The sequence below is a fragment of the Notothenia rossii genome, assembly GCF_949606895.1.
Source record: "Notothenia rossii genome assembly, chromosome: 5".
Lineage (NCBI taxonomy): Eukaryota > Metazoa > Chordata > Actinopteri > Perciformes > Nototheniidae > Notothenia > Notothenia rossii.
Window position 1 is genome coordinate 83,924,490 of NC_136903.1, and position 17,474 is coordinate 83,941,963.

Genomic DNA, 17,474 nt, shown 5'->3' on the forward strand with positions numbered 1-17,474 from the left:
GCTCCAAACCTGCTGATGGTGGCCGGTTCTGGAGAGACGGGGAGACGGGGGGGGGGGGGGGGGGGGGGGGGGGGGGGGGATGCGCCCCAATCCTCAGCGGACAACACTACCCTACTTGCGCGGAGGTGACCCCCATGTGTTCTACATGGCCCCTAACATTCACCATTGTTATTTATGAGCTTGCAAAGGTGTCCTTTTGCAGGGAGACCGTGTGCCACCTGTTTTAGCAGTAGGTTAAAGTACAGTGCAGTGTGTTCTGCAAAGGTGACACTGCAGGTGCCTGAGTAAAACTAAAACTACTTTGCAAGTTTTTAACTAGGCTGCAAGCTTTAAAAAGGTCTCATATTTTAAAAAGTGAGATTTGCATGTCGTTTTGAATAAGAATCGGTTCTAGGTGCAAATTGAACACTGGTAAAGTATTGTAGAGGCCCTGACACACCAGGCCGAAATCAGCCGTTTTCGTTAGTCGGACGACGAAGCGTGCCCTGTCGCCCAAACTCAATTTGGTGTGTCCCGCACCGTCGGCCGTGATACGCCTTATTTGGCCTTTCATGGCCGACGCACGGCCTATTCAACATTGAATCGGCCGTGCGTCGGCCACAGGCAGTCGGACAAAGAAATCACTCTGATTGGCTGTTCAGCTAGCGAATCAGTGCATGAGAAGCAAAACGGTTGCTTGAGAATGTCTTCCACAAGCAACACTCCAATCGCTGATAGCTCCCGTACCGCACGAAACATGTTTTCGATGGACAAGAGTGAAAATGGAACGCACACGCTTATATACACATTTATATCACGTAGTCTGTTCTTCTTCTCTGTCTTCCGGTTGTTGCCTGTATTGAATGACAAATACACACTACCGCCGCCTGCTGGTAAGGAGAGTTATTGCCACTCAAGCATGCGCAGTTCGTACGTGCTCGGCTGATGTCTTTGCGGTATGTTCCAGTGCGACACATGGCCAAGACGCAGGAGCGAAGGCGAGTTCTCTGGTGACTGCTTGGTGTGTCAGGGCCTTAAAAGCTCAAGCCATTAAGAAACACCCATAGTCTAAATGTGCCTTTTGGGATGTTGTCAAGGTCAGGATATCACAATTATAGTATCCATAGAGTAGTCAGACAACAATTCCACAGTGCTGTTAGTCATTCTCCAGCAGTAATGAGAATGAGCGCATATACAAAAGACCCATAAATGCTGACCAATCAGAGACTGGGCCTTCTTGGGAGTTTGGCTTAAAGAGACATGACAGAGGGGGGATACAGCTACATTCAGACAGACATTAACCATGTAAACATGTTCCGGTAGAAACCCTTAAACATTTTCCATAAAATGTCCCCTTCATTTGTATTGATTTAAGCGCTATGAGGATAATCAAAAATATTGTCTTCAAATGCTTTATGATAATAACCATTATAACATTATAAAGACAACAGTATAACATTCTCAACTACATTTCAGCTTTACCATTATGCTGGACTATTTCTTAGCCAAGCCTTTGCAAAATCATGAGTTGTTTCTCTCTGTTTCCAGTAAGTATGTTAAGCTAAGATTACTCAACTCTAGCCGAAAAAGAGGATAAACATGTTTCTCAAAATGTGATACAATTTCTTTCAAGACTGAGAACATGGAGAACAAGCCCATAATAGAGACTTGAAGTACAACTATTCAAGAAATCGCCACAAACTGTGACCAGTGTCTAGAAATGTGTTGTTAAAACAGAGGCTTTAACGGTGGCTGTTCATATAATATTACATTTACAAAGAATGGTATGTGCCACATGAAGTGTAACAGCAATTTAAAGGTCCCTATTATACTGTTTTTCATCAATATATTATAGCTCTCAGATATATACAAAACATGTCTCTGAAGTGTTTGGCTCCAAACACCAAACAGATCATTGCAGCATCCCATAATCCCCAAATTTCCAAAGTGCTGATTCTCTGTCTGTTACTTTAGATGAAAATAAGGAGCCCCTCCCCACGCCCCTCTGAGAGAGATTTGGTTAAAAATAACACAATGGTGCTCTAGGAGGAGATTCAGGTGATAAGGAGGGGGGTTACCTTGGTTGCTGATTGGCTAATGGTTACACAAGCCAAAAAATCGTTATGACATCATAAAGTGGCCAAAATCTGATCATCTCATTTTCAGACAGGTTTTTATAGAAAAGGATCAGGACAAAAATCTTTTTTCCTGAAACTTTCAGAGTCTCTTTACACAGAGGGGACACATGTTGATGTAGAAGAGACATGAAAACGTGGATTTTGCACAATAGGTGACCTTCAAGATTGTAAAAGAGTCCATAAAAAAACATTATAATGATTTGAGAGTCACCTGACAAAATCCCTCTTTTTTTTATCTCTTCTAACGGCTCAAAAATAAAATAACCTTCTTTGGAATTGTATGCACTCCTGGCTTAATGGAAGCAGGTGGGCTTAGGCGCGAGATTCAGGTGCAACAAAGAACAGGGTCCTTTGCAGAGACACCTTGAGCAGCCCTTTAATGCTGATTCTTTGAGATTCTTTCTCTAAAGGAAGGTTCCCATTTAGGATAGCAGTCAAGCATAGACTTAAGGATGTAATCAGAACTGAAGATAGCCATCTGCACTGTATTTGTGATTAAATGGAGAGGACCTAGGTTGGCAATTTCCTTATAAAGTGCTGTTATGCTGAATAAGGGCCCTTGGGGTTTATTATCAGTTCTTTTAAAATTCATGGCATTGAGTAGAACTACAACAAAGACCTACATCAGTCAGCAGCCGCGGAGCTCTCAGTGTGGCCAAGGATGCTCCGGGACGAAGGCTATTACCCAGTTTATCATCACAGACGTAAAAGCAGCTCTCTGCAAGATCTACTCCCCTTTCTTCCTTCCAATTTAATAATGTCAAAGGCCATTTCTTTAAACATTCTTAGTTGGGCTTGTATTTCAGAGGTAAACCTGATTATACTAGCTGGAAATGTACATGTACACTGGGGTTTTCACAAAGTAGTTGTCAAGTCCACTGTCAAACCCCCTCGTTGACCGTGCGGACTAATCGTTCATCTGTGGTTTTAGCACAGTGCAGTAATAAAGCAGCGGCAATGCATTTACAGCAGCTGCTGTTTTTTGCTGTGGAGAGTTGCTGAGGCAGCACAATGCAGCAATAGGCAACAAAAAAACATGTGGCTGTACCTCCCAATGCTGGACTACAATTAACCCTTGTGTTGTGTTCAAAAGCTGTTACCGTTCATGGTGTTCACGGGGTCAATTTTGACCCATGATTTATTGTCTGACCTCCGTTAGTTAATCCCTTATCCCGTATTTTAGATATTTTTGGCAAAAATTAATCATTGTAATTGGATAAAAACATTTTTTTTTTAACAACTTAGTTAACAAGTGGAGGACAGAGGAGGCTCTTAAAGAAGAAGTTACAGGTCTGTGAGAGCCAGAAATCTTGTTTGTTTGTAGGTGACCAAATACTTATTTTACACCATAATTTGCAAATAAATTCTTAAAAAATCAGACAATGTGATTTTCTGGATTATTTTTCTCATTTTGTCTCTCATAGTTGAGGTACACCTAGGATGAAGATTACAGGCCTTTCTCATCTTTTTAAGTTGGAGAACTTGCACAATTGGTGGCTGACTAAATACTTTTTAGCCCCACTGTACATAATAAAAGCAGACATGGTCAATGGACTTCTGCACCACTTCAAAGCATCAAGGTTGAGCAGAGGACTCTGTTTCCTACAATGAGGAGGAGATAGTTAATCTAGCATTAGCGCCTGGCTTCCCATGAGGAAACTTCATGATTCAGGGAGGTGAGAAGGGGTGCACACATCCTCTCTATCTCTCTTATCTCTTAGCCCCTCCCTGTTCTTCCCATCTCCATGGAGATACAGACACATCACAAACAGAGCTTGAATGAAAGGGGTATTAAATCGACATTGATTTCTGATAGGGAACCTTCTGGATACATATTGGGCTCGGCCTAGGTCACATCTGTTCTTTGGTCAAGGACACCAAGCAGCATCAGCCGGTCTGAGTCTCCCCACCATACAGGCACCAAATGGAGCGCCGCGGCAGGCCACCGGGATCAGAGAGCAGTGGGATGCTCCTTTCATCTCTTGGGGATTAGCACTTCCAGAGGAGAGAAGTATACTTGTGTGTATGTGCACTGTGTAACACTCTTGCAACAGTATCTCCCTTTTAGCCATAGGCTACACATTTCCTGTTTCTGCTGCATGCTGGGAATCCCCCCCAAGGCCACAAATATATGAGGCTCCGTAGGCAAGAATGAGATGAAGGAGAAGACTCTGTCCTTGGGCGAGTTTCCTTAAAATAAACATGAAACTCTGTTTGTGCGCCGTGCCCTCATCCGCAGCAGTGGAAGGTATAGGCTGAGTTACACTGTTTATTGATTATATTTTAAATATTCAGCATGTAACAAAGGTTAAAGCTCCCCGTTATGTTTCCAAGAAAGACCCCATTTGTACGAAGCAGCCAACACAGTAACACCAAAATGTGGACATGTGCTGCAGAGTGCTATACGTGGTAATTCTAGTACAGGCATTAAACATGCATGGAAACAGTGAAGGCTCCACTGGACTATGTCCACTCTTCTATTGAAGCAGTAGGCCCCAGAGAGGGGGAAAGGTGAGGCGAAGAGCAAAGCCATCTGGGAAACAGGGATTGCGTGACAGTTAGCGGGATCCTGGATCATCAGCCACTTCACACTAAGCAACACCTTCAGCAGCAGCACAGAGGAGAGAAAAAGCTGTGACACAAACGCATCCAATCTTCACCTTCCTCTTCTTTTATTGTATTTCTCACTCTTCATCTTTACCCTCTTCACAGCAGGTCCAGACACACGTGAGTAAACGACCCGCTCTTCCCTTCCTTCATTAATTTCTGACACTGATGGCAACTCTTCACACGCTGTCAGGAGAGAGTGTCTCTGTGTCTCACCTTGCTTCTTTTGATGTCACTACTAAGAATAAGAATGACTCCTGCTGGGCTCTGCGTCCTGGAAACCAAGAACCAGCACTCGGCTCTAACTCTCCAAAGCTGCCTGTCTGCACATATCGAGGTACTTGGTCTCACCATGGAGGCAATTTAGCAAGATTTATGTCCAATTACAACCATCCAAATGTGAATACATCATATCGTATTGCCCACTTACTGAATAAAAAGTTGGACAGCTTGCCTTGGGTCTTATGTGAAAGAGTGATCCTCTCAGTTTTGAAGACAGCAGCGTTTTCTAATTGTTTTGTCTTACTCTATACATCACCCACTGAAAATATGACACTGTGTTCACAGCTGACAACTTCTCCAATAACAGCAGAGTCTTATTTCAGTAAAACAGCGCCAGCCAACAATGTTCTTCTTGTTAAAACAAACCTGGCCGTGTCTGCGCTGAATGCCCTGGCACAGACGTCCAGCAGCAGAGCGCCAGCTTGAGCCCGGACAACAGGCTCTGGGCAGCAGGCAGCGGGCAGCTCATAAATGAGTAATGGCAGTCACATTAACATTTGGTGGTAGGGCAGGCTAAGGGCAAGAAGGGGGGGGGACCAAGGGAGTGCAGGCGCTCCCCCTCTGTCTTATAAAAAGGCAGCTGATTAATGTTTGATTTTAGCTGGCCTCATTCTTCCCCTAGCACAGTGCAGAGCTCATCTACAGAGTGGGTTAGAGCAAGATAGATGGAGCTGTGAGTGGGGCACAGAAAAACAGTTTGTACAGGTGCTGTTTGGAAAGGTTGAGCCAGCACCACACTGTCTTTCCTCTGGCCCTTAAATGAAAAACAACAGTGGTGCAAAACAGTTCAGTCATTTCTAAATGAATTGGGGCATTGATACAAAAGTGCAACCACATGATATTGAAGGATGAGAGCTGGTATACAGTAGTTTTGGTTAAGTCTCCGATACAAACTGTGTTACAAACCTTTTTCATCTGAAACAGCTTATTGGTGTTTTAATGTTCAAGAAGGTCTTTATTTGTTCTCATACTGCCTGTGAAAACTCTTTGATAAAATGTCGAAATAACATTTTTTGAAACCAGTAAAAACATGACATTAATGCCAGATATTTCTCAAAAACACACTTACTAAAAATGTTTATGGAACAAAATCCCTTTTAAAATGTCATCAAGATCGCTATAACCGGGTTTGTGTCACCTCAAAATGACAACATAAAATATAAAAATTGAAGCTGAATTGAATGTGATCACATATGACCCACATCTGAATTAAAACAATTTCCTGTGATTGTCAAAATGCGGAAAATGCTTTGAATCACTCAGAGAAGTCAATGTTCATGAAGCAGATAGCGACTAAATTGAAAGATTAAGAATTTAATAAAATATTCTTAAATTTCACAATGCGGCACCTGTACAAACACCTCAACAGGTGGTCAGATTCAGTGTCATTTGAAAATATTGGACATAATTCTCTTAGGATCCATAGCGTATTATCTTTAATTATTATATTCTGTCTGGTTTCAAAGAAGGTCACTCAACATAAACTGCCCTCCTTGCTGTCACTGAGGAACTGCACACGGCTAAAGCAGCCTCCCTCTCCTCTGTCATCATCCTTCTGGACCTGTCTGCTGCATTCGACACGGTGAACCATCAGATCCTCCTTCGCACTCTCCAAGAACTTGGAGTTTCAGGCTCTGCACTTTCCCTCCTCACCTCATACCTCAAAGACCACACCTACAGGGTTACTTGGAGAGGGTCGGAGTCCGCCCCTTGTCAATTAACTACAGGGGTCCCTCAGGGCTCTGTTCTCGGTCCCCTCCTCTTCTCTCTGTACACAAACTCGCTCGGGACTGTCATTAGCCCGCATGGTTTTTCATACCACTGCTACGCTGACGACACCCAATTAATTCTGTCCTTTCCCCGCTCAGAGACCCAGGTCGTCGCACGCATCTCTGCTTGCCTAGCAGACATCTCTCGTGGATGTCTGCTCACCACCTCAAGCTCAACCTTGACAAGACTGAACTGCTTTTCCTTCCGGGAAAAGATTGTCCCACTCTTGACCTAACAATCAACATCGGCACCTTGATTGTTTCCCCGACTCAGACTGCAAGGAATCTGGGTGTGACCCTAGATAACAAACTTTCCTTCACTGCAAATATAGCTGCTACAACCCGCTGCTGCAGATACACTCTTTACAACATCAGGAGGATACGTCCCCAGCTGACCCAGAAAGCGACGCAGGTTCTGGTCCAGGCTCTCGTCATCTCACGCCTAGACTACTGCAACTCCCTCCTGGCTGGTCTACCTGCATGTGCCATCCGACCTCTGCAGCTCATCCAGAATGCAGCGGCTCGTCTGGTCTTCAACCTTCCTAAATTCTCCCACACCACGCCGCTCCTCCGCTCCCTTCACTGGCTTCCAGTAACTGCTAGAATCCACTTCAAGACACTGGTACTTGCGTAACATGCTGCGAATGGATCTGGCCCTTCCTACATCCAGGACATGGTTAAACCGTACACCCCAGCACGTGCACTCCGCTCTGCATCAGCCAAACGGCTCGCTGCACCCGCACTGCGAGGGGGACCCAAGTTCCCATCAGCAAAAACATGTGGGTTTGCTATCCTGGCTCCAAAATGGTGGAATGAGCTCAGGACAGCAGAAAGCTTACACATCTTCCGGCGCAGACTGAAAACTTATCTCTTTTAACTCCACTTCGAGCGATAGAACTATTAACAAAGCACTTATATACTAATAAAGGACTGGCTTATCTAAAGCCAGTTGAGTAGCACTTGAAATGTTTTAGCTCTATGAAACCTGATGTACTTATGATTCTGTTTTCTTCAAGTTTGTATTTTGTTGGGAACACACTTATTGTAAGTCGCTTTGGATAAAAGCGTCAGCTAAATGCAATGTAATGTAATGTTCATAAAAGGCCATATGCTGCCCTGTGTGCCTGACTAACAGGTGATTGTTACATGTGCTTTTTGGAATGACATGAGGGAAAATTGTCGCAGGAAAGTGACTCTGACAAGTGCGTGACTAGGGAGCAAAGGAAATTAGACTTTGTCATAGGTGAGAAAAATACGTCTCTTCATACTTCACAGAAAATGTTTCATTTTTCTTTTCCAGGGAGAACACTTAACAGAGAGTGTCCCAGTTTTCGCGCTCGCTCTGTAAAAATCTGGTTATACTTTGCATTACATTGTAGTGCTGGAGCTATTTCAGTGTCTAAGCGCTCAAGATAAAAAAAGAACATCTTGTGTTAAGTTGCCTAAATATTATAACAGAAAATTCTGATGTTCCTTCCCTCAACAATTAATGCTGACACTAATATGATATGCCAAAGCCGGCTCTCTGGTTTTTAAAATCATATTGCTCATGTAAACACATATTAACAGAATAGCTGGATTATTGTATTTACAGTATCATTTGTGGATTGTTTAGCTTTTATCTGCTGTTTAAGAGCAGATAAGCGATAATTAGACAAAGGCATTATGTCATTATTGAAGAAAGCCCCAGTGAGACCGGGTGAGCTCTATACTAAATGTTCCCCCTTAACAGTAAGTGGGGAAGTTCACTCACCAGCAGTGGAAAAGGGAGTCAGAGAGAGTTTAAATTATATTAATGTGTCGAGCTAGGGTTGATTAAAGTAATTTGGTAACATAGAGGGAAGTGCAGTCAGAATAGCCGTCAAGGAAACAGGAACTCAGCAGGTACTGTCAGCCAGGATGTTGACATGCGCCGCTTGAAGTCAGCTCCAGTGGTAATCTTATAGAAGTGGCAGATTAGTACTTATAACATAAAACGTCTGTCGCACACATATATGCACAAGTAGGAATGCAGCATGCTCATTTGCACACACAGTGCATCCTCGCAGTGGCAGAGTAGTCTGTGCGTGTAGGGAACACCGAGAGGTAAAGTTGTGATTGACAGGCAAATCGTTCCTGCTGAGATATCCATTTGACAGAGAAAAGAAAGAAATGCAGTAGTTAAAAGCCAGACGCGGAAGGCGCCTGCGTATACTTCACATGAAAGCACATTTAAGTATTTTGTTCGCCTGTGAGAAGCTGAGCATCAGAGGTGATACTAGAAAAATATGAGGCTTTTTTTCTAATTTTTAAATGAAGAAAATGAATGCTTTTTATGCAAATCTGGGTGCCAATCAGGTCTGTTTGAGGGCCAAGACTCGTGCGAATGTCAGCTCCATACTACATTAGAACACCGCCCAGATCTTAAAATATGATAGGGTTTCAAAGCTGCACTCACAGCTCTGCCAGGGAGGGAATAAGGGGTTATACAAATTGCCTTCCTTTTTGTTCAACATACATTGTAATGTTACTGTTGGTAGCAGGAGGTGGCAATTGCCTTTAATGATGGTCTCTGCACTCTAATTTGTGTAGGGATTTGCCTCGGACCAGCTCGGTCTCAAAGGCCCTTAGTGCCTTTGTGCCTTGACGCTGGGAGAGGGAGCATGATGTGCCTGGAAGTACCGAGCTGAGGTGAGATACAGCCAAGTGATGGAGCTGGAGACAGAAAAGTCTCCCACAGCGGGAGGTGATAATGGAAGGGAGAGATACTAAAGTGTGCTTAGCCATTTCCTGTATCTCATAATATCGTGTAATGTTGGTATAATTAAACCCAGGAAATGTGGCTTCATTAGTCCCAGTCTGGGTGATAAAATGAAGTGAAAACTAATTGGTAAAATACACACTGCGGCTGAACTAATAAAGACAGGGTATGAAGAAGGACGCAGCTGCAGAGATTGACATAACATCAAAAGCGTGACAAAAATATGATGTTGTGGCAGCCAGGCTATTTTTCTGTTATTGATAGAATGTTTTTAACAATGACAGAAAATCTGAGGGGGATTTATAGTACATTTTTATCCATATACCCCTGTCAAGTTGTTGGCGTTTGCAAATTCACTTCATTGTTCATAGTATACATATTTACACAAAAAACTTCTTGTTAGTCTTGTTAGGATTTAATTTAATATTTCTTCTTAATTAATTTGGTTTTACATGTTCATAGTTCACTATTCCTGCATTAGACTTTTATTTAATTTGCACAATTTTATTATATTCATTTTTTTCCAATCTTAAATACATTCTACGATGCATTTTTGTATGAACCTGGTACTTGAGGTTTTCAATGCCGACAACTACGCTGAAACTGTTATCCATGTGACAATAACGCCTTTGAATAACTGAATCTAGCCGGCTTCATCTATGGCATTGTTATGCTAATTGCTAGCTACATACCATTGCAACATGTCACAACAGTCCAAAGTGTGTCTTAGAAGCTCAATAACTGTGATGGCTTGATGAACAAGTTTAAAAAGATGGTTATGTTTTTTGTTTGAGTTTCTAGTGGTCTCTCCTGTCACTGCGGAAAAACAAATCATTATTCTGCTTTGTGTGGTATTGACATAAAGAGTGACCACAGTCTCCGTTTTATTTTTCTCTCGTTGCCTTTATAAATACATAATCTATACAACTGTATATTAATGCAACCCCCGCTGGCAGTCGGAGATGTTAAAATACATGGGACAATAGATCGGTCTGACATGCACAACAACCTGTGTATGATCTGCTCTGAAATACCAAGCAGAAGCACAAACTCTCAGCCTTAGCCCCACTTGGTTCCAGTAAGTTTCCTGTCTGCTTTCATCTGCATCACAAAAAGAGGCCTGAAAAAACGGATCAAACCTTCTTTTTGGGAAAAGACAGAATTGTAGCCATTAGGCTGTGTCTTCTGTGCCTCCGCCGTCACTTTGTAGGGAAAGGCCGGAGCAAAGCTTGTTCCCATTCAACAGGGAGAGTTGGCCAAAGCCACGAGATCAAGCAGTTCCCAGCTCTTTTTTTGTATTGAGAATTACTTGAGATGCCTCGATAGTTTTTGGAAGAAGGTGTGCAAAAATTCTGAACAGAACAAGATCTGTATGTTTTCCCCTGCAGGCTTGACAGCATTTTTGAGGAAAAGTTAAAAAATGTAGAAATAGTAAGTCTTAAATTGGGTGGAATATAGCAGCTCCTCGCCGGAGACAGGATGCCATTTTTATGCTTGTTTGTTTCCTTCTTCGCTTCGTTCTCTCTTTGCACAAACTCTTGCACAAACCATCTGCCATACAGGTCCTGTGTGACTTTACTTCAAGAGCTCTTAGTGGCTGTCTTCATCAGCTCAAGATCCGCTGCAGAAAAACAGCTTTAATTGGTACTGAGGGGGAAGAGAAGCAGAAGGGGTCGCATGCTTCACCACATTTGAAGGTAAAATGCTTTCAAATGATCAGGAATGGCATTCCACATTCCTTCTCCTCGGCAAAGACAGTTAGCGCTAACATCTCTACGTGGATCTTTTTTTAATACATAATTCCTTTTGTTTAATAAAACACAGCCAGCTTATTAGGTACTCTTTAAATGAACACATGTTTAAATTAGCCCCATTAGGCAAGCTGTGAAACTACTACTACCGGTAGTTCACTTTACGGAGGAGCTCTCAGGTTCCATGCAGGTAAATCACCTTGTCGGGCTCAGATTGCTAACTGTAATATATCAAGCTGCCCTGTCAATATCCCTGAGCCTTGAATTTGCCCTCCTAAGCAGTATGCTCTGCAGCTAGAAAGATTGAAACAGCATATGTCAGAACAGTGTTCAGGATCTCGTGTTCGGCTACATGGGAAAAGGAAAGCCTACAGCCATCAGTGCTGTCTGATCCATTCCAGCAGGCAATTACGCCATTTCACCAAAGCCACTAGGAAAGCTTCACTACAATTAGGCTGACAGAAATGGCCTCTTTGACACATAAGAGGAAACCAGGGATGCCCCCCCCCCCTTCCCCAATCCCTTCTCTTCTCTTTGCACTGTCAGGGTTCTGTGCTGCTCGTGTTGTTTCAGAAGGGCTTTGAGACATTAGCTTGTTTTGTTGCTGTAGCTTTGGAGACATTTCACAGCCCATTAGATGCTCTTTCAGCCCCAACCAATACTGAAAGGCAGAGAAAGAGAGGACAGTGTGGGGTAGACACAGACTGAGGGAAAGAATGGACTGTACACTGATAATTTCAGTGGGTGCATTTGGTGCAGGAGTGTTACAGTACATGTGAAGATTAGAACATATAATACAGTGTGAGCAAAACAAGCCCTTATTGGCTTCTGTGTCAAGAGTAAATGGCAAGATGACACCATTCTCGTGTACAGTAGCCAAACTAAAAGCACGTTAGCTTTTTTAGCTTTGGACAGAGCCTATAGCTTTTTGCCCCTCTTTCCACTGTCTATGCATGGGTAAGCTAAACGGCTGCTGCTCACAGAGAGAATATTGAAATCAAATGTCTCTTTTATATTACAGCAAGGAATCAAAAATGTATTAATCCCAAAAGGTCAATCCCTAATTTCCCTAAAAAATGAATATTCAGAGGCATGGAGGCATGCGTGGAATATTGAGCAAAGGAAACAGCTGATAAGTAAATTATAATCAAATGGTCCTTTAATGGGTTTAGAATTCCTTAAATGCAGTTTATTTAGGCATTTAGAGGAATAATGATGCTGAAATTGTCTTTGTGAATTGAAATTAACTGCAGCAAACTACAGTAAATCCTTGTTAATGCATCCATTTAAATGGTGCAACAGATGCTAAACTGTATTGTTTATAATAAAATCCCTTTTGCATTGATAAAAAAAAAAGGAAGCATGAAACACCCAGTAGAGATCCTCGCTTAAAGCCAGTGGTCAGAATATTGTAGCCTAATCAGCAGTACATGCACCGTCTGGTTTATAGTTTGCCGATGTGCACTGCGGTTTGACCGTGACAGAGTTAAGGAGGTTTCCTGTCCAGTGGATGGGGTTGAACAATTTGCACGACCTGCAGAAAAAACATAATCAATCCGGAGACTATAGATAAGGGCCCTAAAACCAGCCAACCTCAGCGTTTTCTCTTATCGTAATTACACCTTGCCCTCCTGCCTCAGGTACAGCCAATTAAGCCGGGAGAGGATGCGGCGGCAGCCACTTCACATGGAGGAGGCCTATCAGACGACTCCAAACACACCCAATCACTGAGGTGGGGGCGGAGAGGAGCCTGGGAAGCACAGGAAGACACAGGGAGGCTGTTGTGCACTGCAGGTATGTTTCTTCCACAGCCACATGTATGAAGACAGCATTCTGTTGGCGTGAATGATGTATGCTGAGGTGAGTGATGAGCGGTCTGCTGGCTGCGTTTCATCAAGGGACCAAGGGCACACAGACCTCCAGCACTGCGTCCTCTCACCTGCTTTTTAATCCATTCTTTGCCTTCCTCCTCTTTTTCTGGTTTGCTTTGTGGGACATCGCTCACATTATGCGACTACTATGCAGCACAGCACAGGAAAGGAGGTGTGGGAGAACTTGTGTGTTTTAATGTGAGGGTGGTTACAAAAGGCAAAGATGAGGTCAAAATCAAGGACAACCCCCCAGGATGAATACAAATCTTGGCCCTATTGTGACTTCTTATTCCCTTGTATGTATTCAAGTTGAATTGGAATAGAGGGAAAAGAGCCATACTGTCGCAACTTGCTAATAAAACATTGATCACAGCAGCTTCTCTGTGCTCCCCCAGCAGCAAATGGGGGTTAACCAGATACACAACTATAAAACCTCAAAGAGCTTGATCTGAACCACAACATTACACTTTTCCTCCCCTCTCGCCACTTTGAGGTTTCAAAAGAGCAGACACACAGCATGTGGTATTTTGTCTACGCCGTGTGAAGCCACCACACCAATTTAGCTCAACAATTTCACCCCAAAGCAGTATCCTTCATGGAGCCGAGAGAGAGTTCAGCGAGATCACTTATTCACTCTGTGCCATACTGAAACTCTGATGAGACTATAGGCGCACAAGACTGAGTTATAGAAAAAGAGATGCTGCCACTGGTGCAATCACGCTGCTTACATTATCTAACCAGATGTCTGGCCAGGGCACGCACGCACACACACACACACACACACACACACACACACACACACACACACACACACACACACACACACACACACACACACACACACACACACACACACACACACACACACACACACACACACACACACACACACACACACACACACACACACACACACACACACACACACACACACACACACACACACACACACACACACACACACACACACACACACACACACACACACACACACACACACACACACACACACACACACACACACACACACACACACACACACACACAGCAAGTGTTGCAGACAGACTATTTCTTTAAACCTGTTCGATGAAGTGATTAAAGCGCTCCTCAAAGCACATGAAGCCATTAATAAAAGCATGACAGAGGGGAGCCAAATTCAAAATAAAATGGGAGGAGAGTCTGCCTCAGTGGGAGAATCCATCTCCTCTCTATTTAGACTACATGGATATGCACTAAAGCTGGAATGAGACGAAGTGAAAAGGAAACCACTTATTGGCTCCATATTGAATTCTATTGGAGTCAAAAGGGGGTAAATTGACTAAGTAGGTCGAGGCAAAATGCATGCAGGGAAAATATGCTATATTCAAATTCTGATTGGCCACATGGGTCTGTGGATGCTGCTTTCATAATTGCCTCCACTTGATGTTTTCTCTCTGCGTTTCAACATTGGCCGTGACACGCAATGTGATGGAGAGGAAAATAGCTTCCTGGTGATTCAAATGATGTGCGCGGCTCGACGCTCCCCCACTGAGACAAACATCTGAAAATGGTTCCTTCCACATTAATGCCAACAGCCAATCCGCTGTTGCCAGTCCACGCACAGACGGCTCTAAATCACGGGTGTGTGCGGCGGTACTTACCACGTTCACTGGACAGGGTGGTATCTGTGAAGAGAGGAAGAGAAAGAGGGCAAGGGGAGGCAAGGGGAGAAGAGAGAGAGGAGGATGATTAGTACATAATAGGCTTCAGTAAACGTGGCATTGCAAAGACACCGTTAAACAATGGAGCAAAACAGATCAATTTCTGAGGATTAATGGGTAGTCACATGCAATAGCTGGACAGTGACATACAGTATACAGAACGCAGGGATACTATTGGAGAGAATTTGCTGTCACTACCGCCTAGTCGCTCACATTTGTCTCTGTCTATTATCAAAGGCAGCACCATTTAACCAGAATGCAGTTTGTTTTCTTTCTTATACTTCTTGTCATTGCCTCAAGCAGCGGGATTCATCATTATCTTCAAACGCTTGTTGTGATGTCTTTATTCCACTTGTGTTCACTCAAGAGAATTGCGGGGTGTTGCATATGCATATTGAACACACTTATGTACATCGTCATGGGCGGTATTTATTCAGACCTTGACTCCTCAGCTGGGTGACAGAGAGAGGAGAGGCAGCTCTTGTCTTCTCTCTCCTGCTTGCTTGCCCTTCTCATGTCCTCCAGCAGAGTTGCTTAGTCAGATTTGATCAGAAGTAATCTCTGTGGCTCCAACTTTGCATTTACTGCTTACATTTTGTATCTAAAAGCCTTAAAGCTGATAGAGACCTAGAAAACTGAGGTTTCAGGATTTCACTTTATCATGAAAAGGTTTGTGTTAAAGGGGCATTTGAGTTTGTTTGAATGGGGGTTGTTTGTGGTACTTATCCACAGTCAGTGTTCTACCTAGTAAATTATGCTCATTTTCAGGTTCATATTTGTATTTTTTGCCTTTACTGTGACATGTCTCCATGCTTCAATGTTCAAAAAGCTCTTTATTTTTCTTGCCTGTGCTGCAGCACCTCTTTTCACCCTCTGTCTGAAACCAGAGTGGTTGGTTAACCGATTAGAGATGTCCACCGATTCAGCCTATCACGTACAATGTGTTGGAGCGCTAGCCAATAGACAATCAGTTTTACAAGTGTTACATAGTGATGTCGTTACGAAGTAAACTAAGGAGTGCAAGGGAAGGCGTTTCAGGCAGGGAGAGAGTGTAGGAGAGTAACTCCCTCTGGAGGGAACTCTGGGATTTTAACATTTGCAGACAATTTACATGCACAAAAACATACAGTATAACACACAGGAAAGAGAGAACCCAACAAAGCATACTAGGGCCTCTAAGTGTACACCATATTCATTATATTTCTACCTAAACTAAATACCTTTACGATGGACAACTAAAGCTGTCATTTTGCATGCTTTAGTCTAATTGACCAGACTCCATCGATGAAACGAGTCATTTGGTTTAAAAGTTGAATTTTCTAGTCTACCGCTGCCTCGATCGGACTGTTTATTTGTGTGATTTTGGTGAAACTGGACTTTCACAATAACACAAACAAGCTGCTTCATATCCCACATGTTATCACCACTTGAAAGGTGTCATGAATAGTTTCTCATACACTAGCTATGTTGGATGGAGCTGTGTTTCAGTAAACAACTATTTCCTCTTCTCGCCTGTCTCATGTTTTGCACTTGCGATCAGGAAATAATGCACAACTTGAAAGGTGGAAGTAGCTGTAAAAGCCTGCTTTCAACACACAATATGGACTAAAACATATACATTTTTGTATTTCAGGGTCACTAAAATATCAACCAATTGCAATATCTGTGTCAGACTGGGTTGGAGACGAGTACGGGTCAATTATAAGAGCCTGGTGTAAGGTCTTAGAAGCTTGTTTTGCAGCATTTACTGGAGGTTGATTGATTATAATAATATCAACAAAAACATACCCTGCTAGAAAAGATGTATCAGCTGAATCCATTAAGTTACAGATTCTTTTCTTCAAACATGTCTTATTTTTCAGCATGTTTATTGATTTTCTTTACAAAATTGGAGGCTCAATACAGCTCTTGGTATCTTTAGATAGTTGTTATGATCAAAATGCACAAATGCCAATAGGTTTTGCTTTTTTCCCCACTCATGTCTGGCAAAGAATCCATTCAAGTTTATCTTAAATTCCCTGCAACTTTTTGACATGTTTACAAAAAGCAAACACATCACTATCTAAATGAGAGTTTTGCTTGTAGACAGTATTTCCATTCCCCTTTCTCAATATATAAAGGCACCCCAGTCTAGCCCAACATAACTTCGCTCCGCACATGTTCAATTATTCATCTCCCTCTGTCAAGAATTCAGCCTTGCTAGCAGTTGCCAGTATCCCCTACGACTTGGCAGGCAGGCTCATATTTGGCATATGGTGCAGAGCGGCGCTGCTTTTCCTCCTCTCTTCAGTTGGCCCTCCCAAGGATCCACACACACACACACACACACACACACACACACACACACACACACACACACACACACACACACACACACACACACACACACACACACACACACACACACACACACACACACACACACACACACACACACACACACACACACACACACACACACACACACACACACACACACACACACACACACACACACACACACACACGTCTGTTAGTCTTGCTGGGCATTCGTCCACAACCTCTTTGCAACAGGTTTCCGTGTTTTCAACAATAGCACTGTAAATGCTGTATCAGCTGAATTAGGCACAATTAACAAATCACAATTACAGGCGACAC

The 17,474-nt window shown here is 43.1% G+C and overlaps 1 protein-coding gene across 3 annotated transcripts in view; it reads right to left on the reverse strand.

Annotated features, from left to right (window-relative positions):
- cdh4 (cadherin 4, type 1, R-cadherin (retinal)) overlaps positions 1 to 17,474 on the reverse strand; it is a 301,749-nt gene that overhangs the window by 106,935 nt on the left and 177,340 nt on the right. For all 3 annotated transcript variants that reach the window (XM_079682215.1, XM_079682217.1, XM_079682216.1), the window contains one exon: positions 14,778 to 14,801. In XM_079682215.1, the coding sequence (XP_079538341.1) occupies positions 14,778 to 14,801 (24 nt within the window). The remainder of the gene's footprint in view (positions 1 to 14,777; positions 14,802 to 17,474) is intronic.